At 37.8% G+C, this 22,791-nt stretch overlaps 1 protein-coding gene across 6 annotated transcripts in view; it reads left to right on the top strand.

Moving 5' to 3' along the window:
• The window catches only part of MARCHF1 (membrane associated ring-CH-type finger 1), a 158,552-nt gene that overhangs the window by 128,511 nt on the left and 7,250 nt on the right, over nucleotides 1-22,791 (top strand). For all 6 annotated transcript variants that reach the window (XM_057419178.1, XM_057419181.1, XM_057419177.1 and 3 more), the window contains one exon: nucleotides 10,094-10,274. In XM_057419178.1, coding sequence (XP_057275161.1) covers nucleotides 10,094-10,274 — 181 coding nt within the window. The remainder of the gene's footprint in view (nucleotides 1-10,093; nucleotides 10,275-22,791) is intronic.

Raw genomic sequence — 22,791 nt, 5'->3', positions numbered from 1 at the left:
GGGGAACAGGGATCTTAAACATCTCCCACTGCCAGTTATTTTGTTTCAAAGTGTTTGGGTAGGCAATTTTTTTCCATTACTTCCTCATGAATTGCTGGCAGTGAAACGCATTTATATGCACATGTAAGGGAATAAGCTGTTTCCTCAATGTGCATTTAGCGGAATGCGTTGGAATGTGACAAGGCACACCCAATTCTAGCACAAGCACATATCAGGTGAAGTATAGTACCATGGCACAATATATACTTCAGCTAGTTTTAGGCCTCTTGGTCACTTCAAGTGAGAAATTTCCCCTTCTAGTGTCATTATTTCTCTGTTTCCGAAATGTTGAAACAATGACATCAATGATGACCTTTACAATCACTTCCTTGAACATACTCCTTCCTTCTGTAGTCCATTAGAAGGCAAGCTTTCTGCTTCTGGGATTAGGGATGCATACATAAATTCTGACCATGCTAATTTGTTGGGATAGGCTTCCTAAATCATACAGTTGGATCACCCTCTTCCTAAGTTGCCCTTTGTCTGAGACTTTCTTTTTGTGTACTTTATTCTGGAATTTGCCACGTGGCTTGAGACACAACCTCAGAAATAGCTTTCTTTGGTCTGCATGAGGGTAATCTCCCTGAAGGGAAAATCTGTGTGTGGAACATGATAAAGTGAGTGGAATATGAAGATTTAGTTCCATGGATTTTCATGTGGGAATTACTAAGGAAAGAAAATTGCTTAGTGATATTACCATTAGTGTATCATAAGTGCTTTGTGTATTGACTCTGAATTAATCTTATGGTCTTTTTATTATTTATGATGGGAGAACAGAAATATATTTTCTCTTTGACTACTTATTCTTTTGGTGTGAAATATTTCTGTAGTAGATGCAGTCATTTCAGCAACAACACCAAACTGTAACTAGCTGAAAGAAACCACACACACTTAAATAAAGTGGAGTTGCTCACTATTAAAAAGATGCTTAGAAGAAGAATCATTTTGATTTTGTTTAATCACAGAATCATAGAATACCAGGTTGGAAGGCAATGGTCCAGCCTTTCTAGGCAAAGCACGACCTAGACTAGATGTCCCAGCACCCTGTCCAGCCAGATCTTAAAAGTGTCTAGTATTGGGGAATCCACCACATCTTTTCCATGTGACTCCTGGTAAAACAGGGAGTTTCCATCTTCTTTGTAGCTACCCTTTAAATACTGAAACATGGTGATAAGGTCTCCCCTGAGCCTTCTTTTCTCAAGGCTGAACAAGCCCAGTTCTCTCAGCATCTCCTCATACAGCATCTTCCCTAGTACTTTGATCACCTCTGTGGCCCTTCTCTGGACCCTCTCCGACCTGTTTACATCATCTTTATAAATCGGGACCAAAACTGAACGCAGTATTCCTGATGTGGCCTGACAAGTGCTGAGTAGAGTAGGTTAATGACTTATCTCTGCTGACATTGCCCTTATGGATGTAACCCAGCATCCTGTTGGCTTTCTTTGCCACAGCTGCATGCACACTGTTCACTCATGTTGATTTTGTTGTCAACCAGAATCCTCAGGTCTCTTTCCACAGAGCTGCTCCCCAGGCAATTAGATCCCAGACTGTGCTGTACTATTGAACTGTATTTTTGCAGGTGCCAGACCTTACACTTGTTCTTGTTGAACTTCAGGTTCTTGTTAGCCGAGTCTTCCAGCCTATCCAGGTCTTCATGTAGGGTGGCTGTCTCTTCTGAAGTTTCCACTTCCCCACTCAACTTGGTATCATCAGCAAATTTGGTCAGGGTTCACTTGATCCCATCATCCAGATCACTTATGAAGACACTGAACAGCATTGAGCCCAGTATCAATCCTTGGGAGACCCCATCAAGAACAGGTTGCCAGTTTGAAAAGGAACTATTTACCATTACCGTGCAGCATGTCAGCCAGTTCCTCACCCTGTGAATGACTCTGTATGCAGTCAGAAAATGGCAGCTCCTCATCTGAGCATTAAAAGAAGAGTATGGCATGCCAGAAGACTGATAGGAACAGGGGGAAGTAGTAAGGGAGATGATGAAGTTGATTCATGAAATCTGCAGAATCTACTTCAAGTATAATTTTTTTACAAATCATCTTTGAACTGAAAAGACCATTATAAACTTAGGAAAAGACTATAACGGGAATTTCTATGTGTTAGCACAAGAAAGTGTATATTGCATGTGATGAGGCAATATGATTATGTAGTTTCTCTCTGTGAAATAGTGTTGTAATGGGTTTGGTTTTTTTTTTTTTTCATAATGTAACTTAGTAGGACCTGCAAAAGTAGTGTCTTGCAAGAAAATACTTACATCCTGAAATATTCATCTAGTAGACTGTTCATAAAGTCAACAGAAAGCCGCTTGGGAGGAAAAAGTCCTTATAAACTTCAGGAAAAAAGAGAAAAGTGAACAGAAGATAGATACATAGGCTCAAATTCTACCACTGAAATTTAACACTCATTTTAAATAGTTATACTGAAACCATGAAGCTCGATCCAGTAAATAATTTAAATTGTAGAATATGTAGGTTTAAAATACAATCCAAAGTCTTCTAAAACCACCAAAAACTGGAGGTTGCTGAACTGCCAGAATGTAGTGTTTGGCTGAAGAGGGTTTTCACCTGTTTCTCCATTTTTGGCTCCTCACCCCTTCCTTTTAAAGAGCTGTGACTTCTGTTTACTCTCCTCTTCGAAGCCTTTTTGCAAGGTGACTTTCCGATAGGAAACTCCTGTGTTTTGAGGAATCTTCTCCTCTGTATGATGGTCTACTGGTTCATCAGTCTTTGAAGCAGTATTAAATCCTGGTTAATTCTATTCTCTGCCTGATGGTTCAAAGCCCCATCTGTCACCTCTTTAGCCATCTGGCTATGAAATCTCTTTTGGAAGCTCTCCATGATTCAGAAGGATGCAAGGAGAGCGGAAACAAGGCAAGCATGTCTGTGTTGTGGTTCAGGTCACTGAAATGGGGGAGAACTGAATCTTGGTTTCTACTTCTTTTTCTCAAAACCTATTATTATTTTTAATGCAAATGGGTGAAATGGCATCACTTCCTGATAGAAGGCTTGGGTGAGGAGGCATTTGGGTTTGAGGGTCCTATTATTAAATATTTAAAGCTTGCTTATGTTTTGTAGGGAGTTTAGTTACTTAAAGCTTTGACTTTCACTAGGTGGGTGGGAGGAAATGTAAATTCCTTTTCAAGTTGCAATCCCTAGTACTTTGAACTATGTTCAGTGCAGTAAATCTTGTCTGGCATGTATCTTGACTTGCAGTGACAGTGCATCTGAGGCAGGAGTTACTTGTAACTGTTTAGATGGCTAGATATCCTATTTATCACCTATTATGGAAGATTAATAGAAGGACAAAAAATGTTGACAAAAGAAAAGAGTAAGTGTGCCTTTGCTAATGTTGTTTGCTCTTGGGTCTCTTAGGAATTCTGATCACGTCTGCTGAAACCAAGAGAAAGCTTTACCTAGGCCATTATGAAATTCCACTGGTGTGGTGCAACATTCTGGAAATGTTTTTTCCTCTAATCAGATAAAGACAGCTGACTGCATGGCGTAATGGAAGGGCAGGAGTGACAGGGAAGAGGTATACAAATTGATAGCATTCAGCATGGAGAATTAATGTGCTTCATTCACACTGTGTTTAAATTGAGAGAAAGGCCAATTTGTCATTTAGATTACTTTATCATTTAACAGTGGAAAGAATGGAAATGAGATTTAGAAGAAAAAAAAAAAGCCTGCAAAATGAAACCAAGGGAAACATGGCATGCTGTAGCCTATTGCAGGGTGAACATATTTAGTGAATTTAAATTTCTTTTTTTTTTTCCCACAAGTATAAATTATGCAGAGGCAGAATTGTTTTGTTGATTTGATTTGTTTTTTTTCTGTCTATAAATGAGTTAATTATTTGCTCTGAGTTGCTCATAAAGTTGTTTGCTTTAATTTTAGGTTCAATATACCTAAAAGCACTGTAAGCATTTTATAAATTGGCAGAAAGAGAAAATGACCTTTTTGGACAGGAGGACAGTTTTTCTGAGATGATCAGACAGCAGCAATGACAGCAGTTTTGTGCATCCTTTTAGCAAACCTTTTGCAAAAGGAATTGGTTCCTTTTGGTCCAGTTAAGATAACCTAGGAGCTTATGGTATTTCATGCTGGCAGCTAATAATCCTCATAGCCAAAATCAAAGCCAGGCATTCACTTGGTCCAACATTTTCCAGCTATGCTGCTTCTCCCTGACTAAGCTCCCTTTAGAATTGTGAGCTATAGCAACAAGATATACCCTCTGAAACAGGGTAAGAATTTATTTTCTCATACTCATTATCAGTCCAGGTATGCTTTCCAGTGAAGGGCAAGATTTTAACTGCCTTTGCAGTCATTTCTCACTAAAAATAATGGGTTTGGAATAGGCATTATCCTTCTTGACCATATTTATGTGGAGAAGATATTTCCCCCTTTTGTTAGGGAGATCTGTTAAAAGTTCAAAAGCATTTCTATTCTGATGGCATAATTCCATCTGCAGGAAAATAACAAAATGGGTATTGTGCAACTGCATTAATTTAGTTCACAGTGCATAGAAATCACATCACAGTGCTGGTAAATATGTCACAGTCACAAGGCAGTGTCTCCTCCTAATTTTGTCAGTTAGCATAGACATAGCTGCATAGCTCCCAGGAATGTTAGAACACAATACAGTTTTACATAATTATGTCATTTATAGCCCTTAAACATTATCATACCTCTTTATCAGTATGCCCATGCTCCCATATATACTTCTACTTTTGAATGCGTCACAGGCATTCCCCTAGGTTTTACATTTGTTAATGAGGGTAAAATTTGACCTGTCGTATTTTTAAGTAAGTCTACAAAAAGCTATCTGCACAATGTTACTGTAGCTAAACCCTGTCTCTACATGTAAAAGCCAAAAATCATTGAAAATTTTATCAGGTACCTATCTGAAATATGGGATCCCCTGAAAGAGTTCCAATGGTGCAGAATTACTGCAAACTCTTTTCCACCAGTGCTGCTCCTAATGACAAGGCTCTTACATGGCTTGAAGCACAAACAGGGACACACTGATTCATTCTTATTCTTAATCACCTTCCTTTGACAATAGTCATCTATGGATGACTATTTCCATCTATGGAGATCAGCTGTACAGATACTGTCATAGAAGGAGCACTTGCCAGCTGGGTAGGGGTCAAGCACTAATTTTCACAGTGCACACAAGACTCCTACAGAGTGAATGCATTTTCTACTTCACTACAGCAGCATAGAGATTGGCCCATTTTCTTAATTATGGAAGAGTAAAGTGGATTAGGGAAAGACAGGTTAGGATAACTGCTGTTTTTCCAATGAGGGTAGAGATAAGCAGCTATTCTCTTTAATGAAACTAAAATTGTTACCTTGCATATGAAGAAAAGCTACAAACCTGCTGGAATCTACCCATATTTTTTACAATAAGAAGCTTAGATGATGACTAACCATCTAGATTGTAATTTTTGTTGCTATGGTTTTGCCAAAACAGAACCACTATCAGGAAAAGGCGAAAATTCTCCATGTGAACTCCTTACTTCATACTGATTTTAGCTGACCTTTTAAACTGAGATTTTGTAAGAAATGTTTGTCTGTATGGAAAAAATTATAAAACCTTAATTTGATGAGAAGTGAAGGACAGTCATCCAGGATAGCTCTTGCCGTTTTTCTGAATACCAGCCTAAATCAAATTAACATATGGATGGCTACAAGCTATAGCCATTTTGTTTCCTACTTTCCATCCTGCTAACCTTTGCAATGAACAGGACCAGGGAGAACAGTTCACAGTCATGGAATTAAACACAGCATGACAATACTACATTCTGAATATGCCTGATTCCTGAGTGCTTGGTTTAACAGCATCTCACGATTTTAATCCAATAAGAAATTTCTCTCTTTTATATACGTACGGTGTCAATATGCCCTTTAGTGAAGGAGATAGGGTACCTTAAACTACTGGCAACTTTACTTACTAATTTTGAATACTCATTATGGTACACAGTTTAATATGTCACATTCAATTTCTCAGTGAAGCATTGTATTATCAGTGAGTTTTTCAGCATCATTTGAATGTGCCTTAAATTCAGTTAATACTTTGAACAAAAAAGAAATGCTGAAAAATAATTATAAAATGTTCTCAGAAAACTTTAACTTTTCATTTTTACATAAATTGTTCTCTAAAAAAATTCTAAATTGAACTATTCTGTTTCTGTTTGAGAATTATTTTTTCTGTAGGGAACATATAAGAAATCTGCAACAATTTTTATATGAATTATGCAAAAATATTTCACAAAGACTAATTTTGTTTTCAGTTTAGCATTTTTGATTTCTCCTGAAAAGTATTTTTTTCTTTTTGCTAATTTATTGCATCATAAGTGAACATGCTATTTAAGAACATCCTTTAACGAATTTTAATGGATTTTTGCTGATACATGCACAGTGTTGGCATGAATTTCTCTGTTTTGTACATCTGTGTGCTGAAGGTTGTAAAAATAATTCAGTGGTAAAGATATGTGTGCTGGGTAATTAAAATGCTGGCATGTAAAGCAGAAACTTAGCAAAAGAGTGACTGAACTGTTACAGCAATATTTCATAAAGTTTCATAGCCAACTTTCCTTAAAGAAATATATTCTGTGATCTCAACATGTAGGATGTGTATATAGGAGTATATTTTATACACACCAGAAAAGAATTTTGTATATCTATCTGAAACAGAAGATTATCTAATAGTTCATATATGCTATGTTGTCTGGTGATGATTAACAGGGCAAAAACTCCTTTGGAGCCTTGTATTCATCTTTTCCCCTAGCAAAAACGAAGGTCCTGTTCATAGGCAGGAATCTTGAAAGCACTAAGCTGTCAAATTTACAAAGAAAAGAAAAATCTAATCAATCAGGCTCAATTTGTGATAAAGGGCTTAGAACTAAAAGGATTTGGTCAAGTAGCAGACATCCTTCCTCTCCATTTCCAGATAGCCATAAGTATTGTTCTGTAATGAAGGCGATTTATCTACTAAAGGACTAGAAAGTTGAGAAAAGCTGTGTATGTACATTCTGTAGGTGTCTGAGCAGCTGAAACTGCAGCTATTAACCACACAGTGTTGGGCTACAATTTGTAAATAAATCAGTATAGATTTAGCAAAGTTTTCCTAGTGGGGTTTTTCATTCAACTCATTTCTTGTGTAAACAAATTTTACTCTAAGAAGTAGTTCAGCCCTGTAAATAGTCTGATGGGGGAAAATTTTGACAAGTTCTGATTGTGTGAAAAAAGGAAATCAGAATGGAAGTTCTGACTTGGTTTAAATACATTAAGTCTATATTTTGTATTCCTACCTCAGTTCTGTTTGCACAACATATTTTGCAAAAACATTATTTACAATTTATTTTCTATAATTTGTGATAATTATGTTGTACACATTGGATAAATAGAGCAAAGGACAAAGACACACAGAATTCTGATGGCTGAGCAAGATATTACAAGTTATCCTGCCCAAGTCTTTAAAAGTATTTGAGCAGTTAGCCAACAGTCTGTTTCAATAGCTGTCAGGCACACATGTATCTTAAAGACTGTGATTGTGCATTTAGGTAGCACTAATCTCTTTTAAGCTAGTTTCTTCTGGCTAAACAAATAATGAAGAGCTAAGTTTCACCAAAGAGCATTCAAGCTAATGAAAACCATGCCTTTGGTTATTTTCTCTGAACTTTAATCCCATTTGAAGTTTGTTTTTATTCTCATTACATATGTCATGGTAATAAAGTTAGAAGAGGCCATTCGATTATTTAGTTCGAGCTTCTGTATAATGTAAGCTCTTAATGTCTCCCTGTTATTTATATGTTTACTTTGTAACTTCTGTACAATGAAAGCACAAATAGAATGTATAATGCATATAGTGTTTTTCTGTCGAAGTATAAAGAATCCTTCATTTCAAATTTGCAGTATCGCTTTATCTGAGGATCACAATGGAATTTTAGGTTTGCATTTTAGCTCTTAAAATAATTTTAAACAATTCTGGCAGTAGTAGAAAAAACACTTTTGGGTACATAGATTAATTGTCTAATTCCTAAATAGTTTAAATCCTAAGCCTGTAAAATAAATTATGTATAGCTTGAATTTAAAGGAAGAAAGAATAATAGTTTTCCTTTGGGAAATAGCTTTAATTTTAAAAGAAAATTATTGGGTTTATGTAACTCTCAGCTGGGAATGCATTTATTAGCAAAACAGCTATTCAGTGTTTTGAAACTTTAGTTCTGCCTAAGCTACAGGCTCAATAAGAAGTCAGCATACAGCCAGTTTACACTAAGGAGCTAAGCCCCTAATGCACCTTGTTTGGCTTGGTTAGTAAAGAAATGACTGCAAACTAAGTTCTTGTAAAATGTGTCTCGAAAAATTAATGTGTGCAAGATAGTTGTGTGTATTTTCTTCTCCCCTCCTCTCCCATGGGATATAAGATGCTCTACAGGCACCCCCAGACACTGAAACCTGGCTTTTGTGTAACAGCTTTCCAGAGCTTCATGTATTCCTTTTTTATTCAGCAAAGCAGCTTTGTTCTGCTTTCCCAATGTTGTAGATTCATTTTCTCATTGCTCTAGGCTACACCAAGGAAGAATAGTGAAGCTGCTGGTTCTGATCCATAGATCTTCTGCTTAAGTGTCCTCCTCCTCCTGCTTGTAGACTTGGCAGCCTCAGTGCTATGCTGTAGGCAATCTTGCACAGGGTGTCTGTGCCAGGTTACCTCCTCGTGACATACATCAGGTGCTCCTGTGTTATGAAGAATGTGGCCTTCTTCCCTAACCTGGTCAGTAGGAAGCCAGCCTCACCAGATGGGGCTCCCCAGCCCTTTTCTTACCCCAGGAATGGTGTGGCAACAGCTTTCTGCATACAGGGATAAGTTATTCCTCAGATGCATTCAGACTCTTATGCACACACACACATCTAAGGGTGCCTTTTCAAAGTACTAAGTTGCTGTTGCTGCTACTTCTCTGTTTTGAAAAAACATTTCTCCCCACCCCCACCTCTCAACCCCCCCATGCCAATTTGACACCAGAAATTCATTAGTGCTTGGGTGCTTTGTTGTGTTTTTCTGGGCTAGGGATGGAAGGGAGTTGTTCTTTGTTGAGGTGAACTTCCTTAACTTTGTTTGGTTAAGCCTTCTGCTCACTGTAGAGCTTTCTCTGCCTTCACAGAGATGCTTGCCAATAAATCTGTCATTGGTTTCGATGGGTGAATGTTTTCCTGATGTGATCAGGGGTCTGTTTGGAAGGGGGAGGTTTGCAAAGATATTTGGACATGTGTCACAGAAGAAAACCATCACATTTTGATGTTAGGACACTGATAATTTAATGCAAAATCACAATGTGAAAAGCTCTGTATCCCATTGCAAGGTAACAACAGTTCTGGGACCAACCTCTATCATAGCGTCTGCTTACATCTGTAGGGGTATTTTTTCTCCTAAGTAACACAGCTATCAGCTTCAAAGGGACAGTGAAGAATGAAAAAGAGGAAAGATCATGACTTTTTAACACCTGCCTCCTAAAAAGTGCGTGCATGTGTGTATACACTGTCCCATACGCATGACTCCACAGTACTCAAAACTGTTCTCTAATCCTTTTAACTGTGTAACTCCAAAGAGGTATCCTATGAACTTCTTATATTTTTTTATACTGGATATTTTCAGCTTGGGTTAGATCCTGCTAACTTTGAGGGTTTTATTGGCATTACTTACAGGCCAAGAACTATTCAGCTCTTAGAAAGAGCTTAGAAAGAGCACTGATATTTGTCTTAAAGGTTTTGCCATGCATAAAAGGGAAAAATGGTGTTATTTCTATTGGTTCACCTTCAGACCACACAGCAAATTCAAACAGAAATAACTAAGTGAAGAGAAACTGCTAAGTGGAAGAAGGGGATAAGGAATATGTCTCTGAGCCTCAATCTGAAAGGTCACATACCTGGCGTCTTATGAATGTCAAGTCTGAAAATGAAAAAGCAGTGAAAATAAACCAGTGCATTTGCATTGCTGGTTGGCAAGTTCCCTCACTAGCTCTTGCTGTCCTTCCTGTCAGGATCTGTCACTGTGAGGGAGATGATGAAAGTCCCCTCATTACACCGTGTCGCTGCACAGGGACCCTGCGCTTTGTTCATCAGGCCTGTCTGCACCAATGGATTAAAAGCTCAGACACACGCTGTTGTGAGCTCTGCAAGTACGACTTTATAATGGAGACCAAGCTCAAACCTCTTCGGAAGGTATGTTGCTTTTGAATTTCATTATCCTTCAGTGTCAAATAGCCACAATGGCAGTGCAGATCACTGCCCCAATTAAAGAAACATCTGCTTGTCCAAAATAGTTTTGTATTTGCTGTTGTTAATTCAGTCATGGTGATTTTATGTCTACATTTAAATTAGTTGATATGCAGCAGCAGAGGATTTTGACTGAAGACTCTTTCAGAGCACATGCAATGTAAGTGCACAAATAACATTTTTTAGTGTTTAGAATTTTTATCTGCAGCTTTTTCTTATTGGCTCATCTGCCTATTTTTAAGTCAGAAAGGAATCTTTCTCATCAAGTTTTGCTCCTGGATAACAACAGACAGTTCACTCAGTAGTTTTTACATTGAGTTGAGAATGACATACCAATGTGGAGACAGCAATTATGAAGTAACGACGTCAGTCAATTTAGCTGCATCTGTTCTAACTGTTACACTTGCGGGCAAATTAATCACTCGTACATTAAGGTTAGTTGATAGAATATAAACTACAGGGTGACCTTACATCCTGAAAGTCAAAGGTAGGTTATCTGTGCTCATCTGTTGTCCAGGATAAATCAATATAATGGTACACAGGTTGTCAGTGTAGGGATGGTAAGGAGTTTGTTAAACAAATGTGGGGTTTATTTTCTTTGGAGTGAATTATTTCTCCTTTAATTTTTCTTTAAAAACGTTCTCATAATTTTTTGTTTTCTTTTATCTTTGAAGTTTGAGTCAATCTAGAACAGGGCAAGTTTTGATTTAGAATAAATTTCAACGTGAGAGACCTTGAAAAACGTTGAAACTATTAGCTTATATAACTAGTATATGGCTACATACTAATGTTTTGATGGAAAAAGACATTTTGATTTTGTCAGCCTCACGCAGGTAGCAGCAGTTCAGAGAAAGGAGAGCAAATGGAATTCCTTCTCATTTCCCATTCAGAGAAACTTTCTAGTCAGTTCCTGATGATAAACCACTTTTGAAGAGAGAATTAGGATTGATTTCACGAGCAAAGCTTGTGATAGGAAAGGACACAGTTCTCAAGTGCCAAGTAGATCTTTCCAGGGAGACTGAAAATTGAAACAGATGTAAATAAAAAAAGGATGACTGAAGACTTAATCATATTGACTTAGAGTTTAGTAATTGCAGATAAATTTTAACTAATGTGACAGGAAAGAGATAACTGTATAAAATCCCCTGCCTGTCGTATGTCATTTTTTTTTCTGAAAATAGGTTTTATTTCAGTGTTTTCTAAACAAAAGACCTCAGATTTAGTTCCTGTAGAAGAGTACATATTCAATTCCATACAAAACTTATTTTATTAAAAAAAAAAAAAAAAGGCAACTATTTTCCCTACAGTGTAAGTTTCAGGCCTGCTCCAGAAGATGCCATTTCCATGACCATTAGTTCTGCACTGAAGTGACATTGTAGAAATGAGAGGGCCACCTCTCTCAACCAGTTTTCATTTTAATCTCTACTCTCTACTTGTGATGTGAGATTCTAGTTTTGTTCTTTCCTGTGCATTGCAAAATACAGACTACAGAACTTAATTACATGCATCTATACTTTTGTTTTTGCAGTACCACAGAAGCAGAATTTAAATATATACCGAACTATTTGATTTGAGTGGTATATTACCATCTTTATTCATGCCTCAGCCTTTCATATACCCTCAATGTTTCCTAACAGCTTTTTATCATAGCAAAAACGTTTGAATATCGTATCATACAGCTGTTAGCACCCATAAGTGATAATGTGCAGCATACTGTTAGCATAAATCAAGATACCTTTACTAAATCAATAGGCCTGTGCCAATATGCTGCACTTATTTAATTACAGAATCCCTGAAAGAACCAGACATCAAATAAAACTTAGTTTAATCATTTTAGTGAGTCTCTGCCTTGAAGTAATCCTTTTAAGCATTGATCAACAGGTATTGCAAGTGTTTCATATATTTGAGCAGGTCCAATTACTTGGCTGAATACAAAATTAGAAATTAAATATTAAGCATTGCTTTGTGTCTGTTTTATTTCTCATAGTCTGTGTTATGTCTATCTATGGTTATAGTAATACAGTTGCATTTGTAGCTTTACCTTTCAGCATTTGCAATCCATAATGCAGAATTTCTCATTTATAAAGTGACTTTATTTGTTATGAGTTAGAAAGTGGCAAGAAGCTTGTGGGAGTTCCTTACTGAGCTTTCTCGGGTAATAGCTTCATCCTGAGAAAATCACTTCTTCTTTAAAAAGGATGTAATCCTCGTAAAGTAACAACCTGCATTTCATATCTTTTGAATTTGGTGTTTGAAGCGTAGTAGAAACAGGAACTGAATGAAAATACTGTGAGTATGAAATGGATTAAAGTGTCAGATTAAAAGATGTTCAAAATGCAGGAGGAATGTCTTCAAATGGAGATTTCTCCACAGGGTCTCGCTAAACTTCAAAATACTTTTCGTATTTAAATTTTGCTGTCCAGTTAAGATGTGTGGTATCTGATGAGATGTGTTACTTCAATGCATTATCCCAGCAGATTATTCTGTGGTGTTGGATGTCTATTTCCTCTCCTGATTTTATTTAATCCTTGATAATAACTTGGTTTTGTGAAGCATTAGCAATATTGCGTATCATAGCCATGCAGTTACTCTTGGTCATTAAGGAAGAGCAAGTTATTTTTTTGTTTAGGGAAGCATTATGTACCAGTTAAGGTTGATTTTCTTTCTGAAAGAAAGGGTATATGAATTCATCCCTTTCAACATTGGGAGTGTTCTTTTAGAACAGAGTGATAAGTTTCTGTTAAACTAAACAGAAGCAAAAACAGTGTTAAAACACTGATAATGAAAGAAACTTAATCTTGTTTATTTTGAATGTGTAGATATATCTTCTAAGTGTTTACTCTGCTTGTATTCTGTATTTGTATTTATACTGATAAACAGCACTTCAAAATTTGATATGAGGTTTCACACAGGAGCCTCAGATACAAGCCTGTCTTTGGGTTTTACACCCTTGAACTCTGTGGAACTTCTGCTATCATAAGAGGAGAAGGAAGGAATGCTCTGTCTCCTCTTGTATCATTAACTTTATAAATAATCAGATAGTAATAAGAGTGATAAAATGTCTATGACAGCTTTAACTCCTTTACAGGATCAAAAGTTTTAAGTCCCAGCTGGAGATAACGTGGTTCAGAACTTTCCAGAGCGGGGTATTTAGGTTCTGGAGAGAAGTTTCAGAACACACTAACTGAAATTTCCATGCAAAGCAAAACTCGGTTCAAGCATATCGGTGCCCCTTTGTGGTCAGATTAGTGATTAACTGGTTAAATCAGTTTGAGAAAGATTTCAAAGGTTTGGTGTAATGCTGATTATACTATTGGATCAAAAGCAAATATTTAGTTTTACTGTAGTAGGTTAAAGATACTCTGTTTGCAACAAGACCATCAGAACAGTAAGAGCTGTGTATCCAATTAAGATGTATAGTTTGAGCCAACAGACAGCTTGTGGGTAATGCCCAGCTGCAAAGCAGAGGAATCAGCAATTCCACAGGCTCCTTAATAGAAATAATAAACTGAATCACCTATGGAAGGAACGGAAGAAAATCAGAATGCTGCTTTGAGAGGTTTGATAGATGAAACAAAAGTCTTAATTAAACCTTTAAGTACCATTTCTCTTGTAGACTTACTGTTTCACTTTGGAGCAGGGACACATCTGTTTCTGCTCTCCCTGTTGGAGTCAAAACTGCATAGGGGACTATTTTTTACAAAAGAGTTGTCATCTGCACCACTTTAAATCCAGTTGTCAGAGCACTTAGATAATGTGTGAGAGAGCCAGATTCAGCTCCCTTCTCTATGCTCAACATAGTCCTAGAAAAAGAATAAATCTTTAAAAACATGACTGCCTGGGGGAGTTCATTCATAACTGGATGCTCTGTGGATAAATCTTGGGTTTTTTTTTATAGAATCTGGTAGCGTGCAGGGTAAGTTCAGTGACAGCAGTTAAGTTAAGGGTGTTAATTTATTTTTGGTTCAGTGCTACCTATGTAATTCATATTTACATTCCTTACTTATGAATACGGTGGTCACTGCCAAAAGTGATGTAGCCTGCACAGACATCTTCATGAAATCCTTCTATGAAATCAAAAGTGGTTGCCTTTGGAAACCATTTCTCCTACCAAAGTAGACTCCCAGAACCAGAAGCGACCTGCAGAGTCTCTCGGGAAAATAAAAAGAGAAACTTGAAGAACTCGTTATTGTAATGCTTGCTGTTCACTTCTTATTGCCCTGTGCTGTGAAGTATAAACCATCTGGCTTTTTCATCAGTTTTCTAATAAGGCTCATGATAAGAAGTGATAGCTAATATTGCATAGGTCAGGTAGCATTGACTTGCTGTGGGATTCATTGCCTTGTAACCCAATTTGGTGGATACTTTGCAATCTTTAACATAGAAGATCCTACATTTTCTTTTAAATTCTGGTGCAGCTACACAGTGTTGTCAAGGCAACCTGCTCTAGTCTTATCTTTTTTCCAGTAAACTGTCTCGAAACATTGCTAGCTGCAAATCATTTCTTGTAATATGTGGGGTCAGACACTTCACTAGTATGCACAAAGGCACAAAGCTATTACTTTCTTATTGGCTATCATGTCATTATAGTGAATAACTTTGTGCTCGAGGGAGAATGTGTATATTAAAGCTTTTAAAGTAAAAATAATTCTATAGCATTTATATCCTATTGTGATGCCTCAAGGATGCAAAGGACTACATTGTTCAGACAGTTGTATGTCCAATTTGTGAGAGAGAGTAATAGAACTCTACCGCTAATTTATCTGTATATAGACCGCATGTTGTAGTTTGCAGAGTAATGTTGTCGTGCATTTTGTGCCACAACAAGAATAATAGACCTTAGCTTTCTTGTAATGGTAGAATTTGGGTTAGCTTTCAACCTCTGTATTTATTTCTCTTCCATTCAATATGGCTTTTATTAACACAGCTCTGGAACTTTGACAACAGATTCTGACCTCATGTGCTGCATACCTTGGAACCATCATAATATCCCCGTAGGTTTGCAAAAAGCTGTCTTCCTGTGATACTTTGCTGGTGTGATACTATTGTCGTTGCTTTGAACATGCATTCTTTTGAGAAGCTGTCGTGGTTTAAACCCAGTCAGGCAACTTGTTCACTCACTCCCAGTGAGTGTTGTCGGGCTGACAACAATCGAGGCCCCCCCCCCCCCCCCCCCCCCCCCCACTGCCACCGGGGCTCTCCCCTTCCCCACTCCCAGAGGAACAGGGAGGAGGATCGAAAGGGTGCAACTCCCATGGGTTGAGACAAGAACAGTCCAGCAACCAATGTACAACGCAGATCACCACCGCTACTACCAACGACAACAATGATAAGAGAAAATAACAAGGGAAGAGAATACAATACCACCAGCCAAGAAACGAGTCCCACCCGGAAGCCCGTGTCCTTCCGGGTAACTCCCAGTCACCCCCCACCCCGGCCATGACGTGCTGTGGTATGGAATACCTCCCTGGCTAGCCCGGGTCAGGCGCCCCATCTCTGCTTCCTCACGGCTTCCCCTCCTCCCTGGCAGAGCATGAGCCTCACAAAGTCCTTGGTCAGGGTAAACATCACTTAGCAACAACCGAAAACATCGGCTTCACCAGCACTGTTCCCAGGCTGGAAGTCAAAACACAGCACTGCACCAGCTAACACAAAGGAAAAAACATGACTGCTACTGCTGAACCCAGGACAAAAGCAAACAGAAAAAATCTTACACCATAACATGAAATTAAAACTGTCATCTAATTAGCTGCTAGTAATCAAATTTGTTCCTTCTGTTGTTTGGTAGCATGTACAAAATCAAAAGGAATTCAGGAGATTGTCCACATCTGGACAAAAAAAAGTGTTACCCACTTTTGCACAGTACCATGAACATCAGGTCTGGAAGGTACAAACCCTTTTGTGCTTTCTGAGGCTGAAAGAAACAGTTTGGTCTGAGCTGGTTTACACCTTGGATCAAAATGTTTCATTTCCATTTCAACTTGTGGGTCCTACCCTATCTTGCAGTTCAGCAGCCTCTCACTTACTTTGTAAGTGCTTGGGATGTTCTTGTCTCCTTTTCATTTTTTACACAAAAAGTATAGCTATTAATATAACATTTGAAAAGCATAATCAACCCAAGCATTTACCTAAACCAGACATTGTAATTCGTGGACTTCTGTAAAAATTACATTTCTGCTGTTTCATTTTGAAGCTAGGGATTTTACCAGCTCAAATGGGACTGGGCTGCTACTCATGATCTGATCTGATTAATGTAAATATTAATTTCTCACATAACTAGCATGTACATTTTTACAATGGTATTTGCATCAAATTTATTTTACTGAGACTTATTGATGTGAGATGATCTGAACGGAGTTCTAGTTCACAGGCTGATGCTTGCTTATTGGTGGAAGGCATGCAAAAAAAAGCCTTCTCTTGAACATAGGAACATAGTGATATTCTCTTGAACATAGCAGTGTGGTACTTGATCTAAATTATGATCTAATGGAATAATTATCAGTTTATTCAGTATCTTTTATTACTTTAATGTTATTTTAATTTTATTCATGTAGCTTTTTATTAAAATTATTTGGAAAAAACAAGATTTTTTTTTTCTCCAGGAATTATTCAGATCTTTATTCATTTTATTGATTTATATCTGTCAAAATTGGAATGTAAAGCATTTTTTGGAGGTCTTCCAGACTGAATAGCTTCCATCAGCTCTTTGCCAGAGCACTGGACTGTAGTTTTATGTTAATTACCATAGTCTTTCCTCATCACAAATTTTCTTTATTTCATTTTTATTTAATTGGATCAAAAGAATCTCTCTTGTGGGAAAATTAAAAGACAGGGAAGGTAACTGTAGCTATTCAATGAGAAATCAGTATTCTTGTTAAAGTCATATTACTAGACAATGAAGCACATTGGCTCCTTTTTTTAATCTTTGTTACATGGCAATTCAGATAGATGCATATATACTGTTTATGCAGTTGCAAAAATAAGATGCATCTAGATATGTTTAAACAGCAATGTATTTAAAATTACCAGGGTTTTGGTATACATTTAAATTAAGCTACATCTTTGTGATGATTCAGACTGTTTTGGTTAAGGGAAGCTCAGAAGTCAGGTTACATTGTCTATACAATGTAGGTCAGTTGCTTTTACAACTTCAGGAAAAAAATGACCATTTAAAAAGAATTAGTATTCAGCTTCACTCGTACTATTAAATTAGTGAGTGATGGGGGAGAGGACTGATAAAAGCATCTTTGATCTATAGAGATAGAAAATGAGTTTAAAAAACATGCAAAATGTTCATGAGGTTCATCCAACAGTACCAAATGGCTCTACTTCATTCAGTGACTTTCAGATATGGCTGCTTTCTGTTTCCAGGCAACTGTACTCCTTTTCTCACAAGAGTCCTTAGCCTGCAAGGGGACCTTTGTGCCCTTCCTTCCTCCACTTGCTGCTGTTCTTCTCTCTGTTCCTGTTAAGTTGTGATGCTGAAGGGCTTTGGGCTGTAGTGATGTAACACGCACTTCTGTAGGCCAGGTTGCGCAGCAAGTTCCCCAGGTAGTTCCCCTGGCTTTAAGTTTTTATTCTGTACGACACAAATTAGATCTCTAAGGAATTTTACATATTAGAAAGATTGTTTAAACTAGTTACGTATTAAATGGGAGAATCAAGGACATGATCAGTAAAGAAAAAGACAAAGCACACATAGCACAAGGCAGTAATAAGAATTTTCATGCTTGCACTGTTTCAAGAGAAAGCAAACATAGATGAAAAATATTTTCTAAGTAAGTGGAAGATGGAATAACTAATATTCTGTTATAACTCCCAGAGAAGACTCTGTACACCATTTATAACTGCAGCTAAATAAACAGAAAGTGTATTTGTTGATTTACCTTTTCATGTGCCACCAGTTTTATTTCATCAACTCTAATTTCAAAATGCATGCTTCAAGATACTTCTCAGCAGGCTAAACAATTTGATATCGAGGAAATTAAGCAGTGTGATAAATACTGAACAGAAGGTGATGCAGGAAAAGACTATAACAAAACTGTGATCATATAATAACTATGCCTTAGGTGCCTAAGAGGAATTTCACTTTAATTGGACGGGACTAAAGAAATTTGGAGAAGTGTGCAAGACTATGTAATAGGATGTTGATCTCCAGCATGTTGCTATATCCATCTTTCTGTCTAATTCCTCTCCTTTTCCTATTTCTAGCATGCTATCCCAGCCTTCTGTTCACATCCATCACACTGTTTAAGGCGTTTAAGATATGCAAAGGGAGCCCAGGCTACTTTGTGTCTGGAGACAGAAACTTTGGCACAGAATGTTGGGAGATGGGTTGTTATGGCTTCTGTAGTGGAGGAAGGGCTCATCTTTGCTTTGACCCGAAACAATCCATCTCAAATACAGCACTGAGCATGTGTCATGGCTGCTCTTGTATTGCCTGTAGAGTACACGCTACAAAATGCAGCACTCCCACCTGCTTTGTCTGGAAAACGGAATCTCAGCTTAACTGCTCTTGCAGCAAAATTATGATCTGTGCTTTGTGGTATGGTAGTTAGATTGATTGATTCTTTTTTTTCATGTGCAGTTTTGGGGGGATTTTTTGGTATGCCTAAGTTGTTATTTGAGAGCTGGACTGTGATTTAAAGGCATTTACTACTTAGTGACTGCAGGAGAATGTCTGGCGTTCAATTAGGTGTGCTGCTCTTTTGGAAAGACAGAGGAGAGAGAGGTCAAGATGACTAGCTACAAAGAGAATAAAAGTGACACACAAACCAGATCCTTTCAATAGAATGATTGTAGAAATACTGTAGGAAGAGCAGGTAAAAGCATCTGTTTCTGTTCTTAACTGTGATAGAATTCAGTGGAGACATAGATTCTACCCCTTTTTTTCCTTGCTTCTTTATGGGTTGCCCATATGTAGCTTGTTTTTTTGTTTTTTTGAGTAATAAAGGCATATGCCCAGGCACCTAACATAAATATTTTCTAGAGTTCTAGATGTGTGTCTCATGTTTTCAGTACCAGACATTATCTATAGTTTTGCATTGTGGTGATAGTTCATTCCTGACCAGTGGTTTAGTGTTTCACCTGCAGTTTATCCGTCAGGATCATCTTTTTAGATGAGGTAGATGAAATGTACTGTGCTAGGAGATAATGTTCCTTTTCTTAAATAGCTTACAAGGCAAGAAAAGAAACAGCAATTGTAAAAGGGAAGTTCATGATGATAGGATCAAAGTCTCATCATGTAGACTTCTAATGAACAAAGAATTGGTTAATGTTGTATCAGCATTCAAAAAGGATGCTTGGAAAATAAACATTTGGTAGAGTACTTTCACATTCTATATGTTGATGTAATAATTTCTAGCAGATGGGAGCTAGGAAGAAGTACCCAGTATGGAGAGATTATGCTATAGTTACTTGCCAGGGGATTTCTTGCACATTTCTCTGAAGCACCTGGTATTGGCCTCTGCCTGAGACAGACTATTGGATGAGAGGGACATGAGGTCTCACTAGTCCTGTATTTCCAAAGCATAGTATTTTTTTTTCTTGTTTAGTCTGTGTTGGGATGATGAGGATGCAGACACTGAAGTTCTAGTTGTAAATGACAAGTTTCCTCAATGGTACTTTCAGATTGCAAAAACAGCTACTTCTTTTTAGAAATTGTCTTCTCTAATTGCTTAATACCCCCATTTCACACTTTTTAAGGGTCTGCTAACTGATGACATACACAGCTAAAAAATTGCCTAAGTTTGTGAAGAGTGCATCATTCAAGTCCAGCTCTTCTAACTGTCAGTTAATAAACACCGGTTTTCATAAAACTGAATTGTTAATCTTTGCAGATGATAATCTTAAAGTATTTATCAAAATGAGATTTTCCATTATGTGGTTCTTTTATTACTCTAGGCATGCATATCCCACATAAAGGCAAATTAAAGTGTGCTTGTCTTTAGATATGCACCCGTTTCTGGTTCAGTTTTAAACTATTAACCGGTGTTTTAAATACACCAAAGACATTCATTTGAATTTCAGGGAGCTTTATTTAGTGTCACCTGGGGACAGAAATAGATTTTAGGCAAACTTCAGACAGGTTTGCCAGAGAATTTGTACCAGCTCATCTAATGAGCTATATAGATCAAGGTAGGGTTGTGCATTGATATGGCTCTATGATGCACCATACAAGTTGGATTCTTTTCTATTGATTTGACTTTTGTGTACTATGGCTAATATTGCAGGTCTTCTAATCTTGATCCTTACAGGATTTTTTTTTTCCTCTGGGATGTACCTTTTGATGACAAGCAAAAACAAACACCTTTTTTTTTTGCTTTTGTGAGCCTGCTCAGTTCTTCCTCTTTAAAAGTGCTCTGGATTTGTTCGGGGAAAAGAACACAAAGGAGGTGTTTTCAGAGGCCAATCCCTTTTCCTTTCAGCCATCAGACCTGACACATTCTGTTGGACTGCATGAGGGGCGCTTCTTGAAGAAGGGTGCAGTGAGGCATGCATCATCACTCAGGCACAGGCTGTAGCCATATGTTTAGGTGGCATGGAGTGGCTTTTAGTCAAATTACAAGGTTTGAAGTCTCATCTCTCATCAGCACTTCAAATCTGCACGAGGCTATTTTGTTCTCCCAACATGTGTGGAGCCCTGTTGTCCTTTATTACTATTATTTCTCCCTCCTCCACCCACTGAACAAATTCCATTCCTGCAAACTACTGTTGGCAGCTGCTTTCCTCCAGCTGGTAATGAACAGTTTACTGTGGAGACTGAACCAATTAGCACTGCAACGAGTGACCAGAAAAGCCTGCCTAACCCACTCAGTATACTCTAAGCTACATGTTCAGACTACTGACATATCTTGAGTGCTTGGCTCACTTCATCATACACTGCCCCAGTTCTTTAAAGCTTATCTCAGAAGTGTGTATTCCTAGTTTGTGTGCAGAGTGCAGTTTCTATGACAGCCACTAGTAAATTATTTTAGCCTTCATTTTGCAGGCATGATTATTCCAAGGTAGAGGTTGGCTCAAGGTCTTTCTTTAGATTGTAGAAAGAATCCAGAAAATGTTGTGTGATGACTTTAGCTCTAGGTGAGAGCAGAAGGACGTCCTTCCAGCTGTGGGTACTGTTTACATTCCGTTTGTTGTCATTTTTTTGCTAAATGATGGATAGGGAGAAATATGTCAGAATGGGAAAAATATTTAATATTGGCAATGTCATGGCCATATAAGATTCCTCTGTCAAGTCTCCTTGCCTGCAATTTTTAAAATCGGGGCTCCTGAAAATACCCAGGGGTTAGAAGTTGAAGCATTTATAGCATGTTTCAAAACAGCCCATTAACTTCACCTTCAATTTAGCATCGTCAGTGATGAGCTCCTACAAGAGAGAGACCTTCGGTTGTAAAGGTTTGAACCTACAAACCTGAAGTAGATATGGAGTTGCTTCAGGACATCTATGTAGACAAAATCTCATGGCCAATGTGAGGGAAGATTACTGCTAGCAGGAGGCAATGTGTGAACACAAAATGGTGGATGGGGTCAGGCAGGCAATCAATCTACAATCTGAAAGGGGGGGAAGGGAACACGAGCAGCAATCTGCAGAGTGCGATTCTGTGATGTGGCAATAGCTTTTGTGTGTGGATCAGTGAGAATCTTTTGGTTCTGCATTGGGCAGTCATGAAACCACTTTGCAGAAAGCTTAAGTATGGGAGGGAATTAAAACTGCAGATTTACTTCTGTTAAGAAGAGAGGCTGTATTGGGATCTCTAGAATATGAAGCAGACAAACTGTTTTCAGAGGATATTAAGAAAATATCCATCTTTATTTGTTGATACTGATTAACCAAGCTTCTATTAGAAATGACATGCAGGGAGGTAGATTTTGGTCCTTTAAAATAAACACCAGGGATTTTATGAGACTATGTTATAGGAAAGGGAAGTGGTTGGCTGCATGTGATTTAGATGTTCCCTGTGGGTAGGCTGTATTTTATTTTGGTTTTGTTTTGATTTTCTTTTTCTTTACCCAGAAGACTCATGACTGCAATTTGTAATTGCAAGAGTGGGTTTTGAAATCAGTAACCATTCTCTTAAAATTTCAGAGTCTTTAAGAATCAAAACCAGAGCACGAGGTAGAAACTTAGTGTTTTACAGCTGCCACTTTCAAGATTATTACAAATTTATCCAGCAGTAAAGCACAGGAACTCAGGCTGAGGTGCATATCGTGCTTTAGAAGTAGCTGTAAGTGGTGGTTGGGGTGGGAGGAGTATTTCTTGTAACATTTACAATCCACCTTCTTTCCTTTGACAATTCATTCTCTCTTCCTGGTAGGAACCTCTGAAGCAGGTAGACAGTCTTCTATCACCCTCCAGTGGTTTGCAGAGCACACTGCAAGTGTAATGTTCAGAAAGCTTATTCAGAAAATAGAAATGGGGCTGGGGCTGTTTCAAGTTTTCTTCTTGGGATATGCACTGTTC

The sequence above is a fragment of the Pezoporus wallicus genome, unplaced genomic scaffold, assembly GCF_028554395.1.
Source record: "Pezoporus wallicus isolate ANWC-B61680 ecotype Strahan unplaced genomic scaffold, APGP_CSIRO_Pwel_v1 contig_2384, whole genome shotgun sequence".
NCBI lineage: Eukaryota > Metazoa > Chordata > Aves > Psittaciformes > Psittacidae > Pezoporus > Pezoporus wallicus.
The sequence above is the reverse complement of the archived record's forward strand: the minus strand, read 5'-3'. Positions and strand labels throughout refer to the sequence as shown.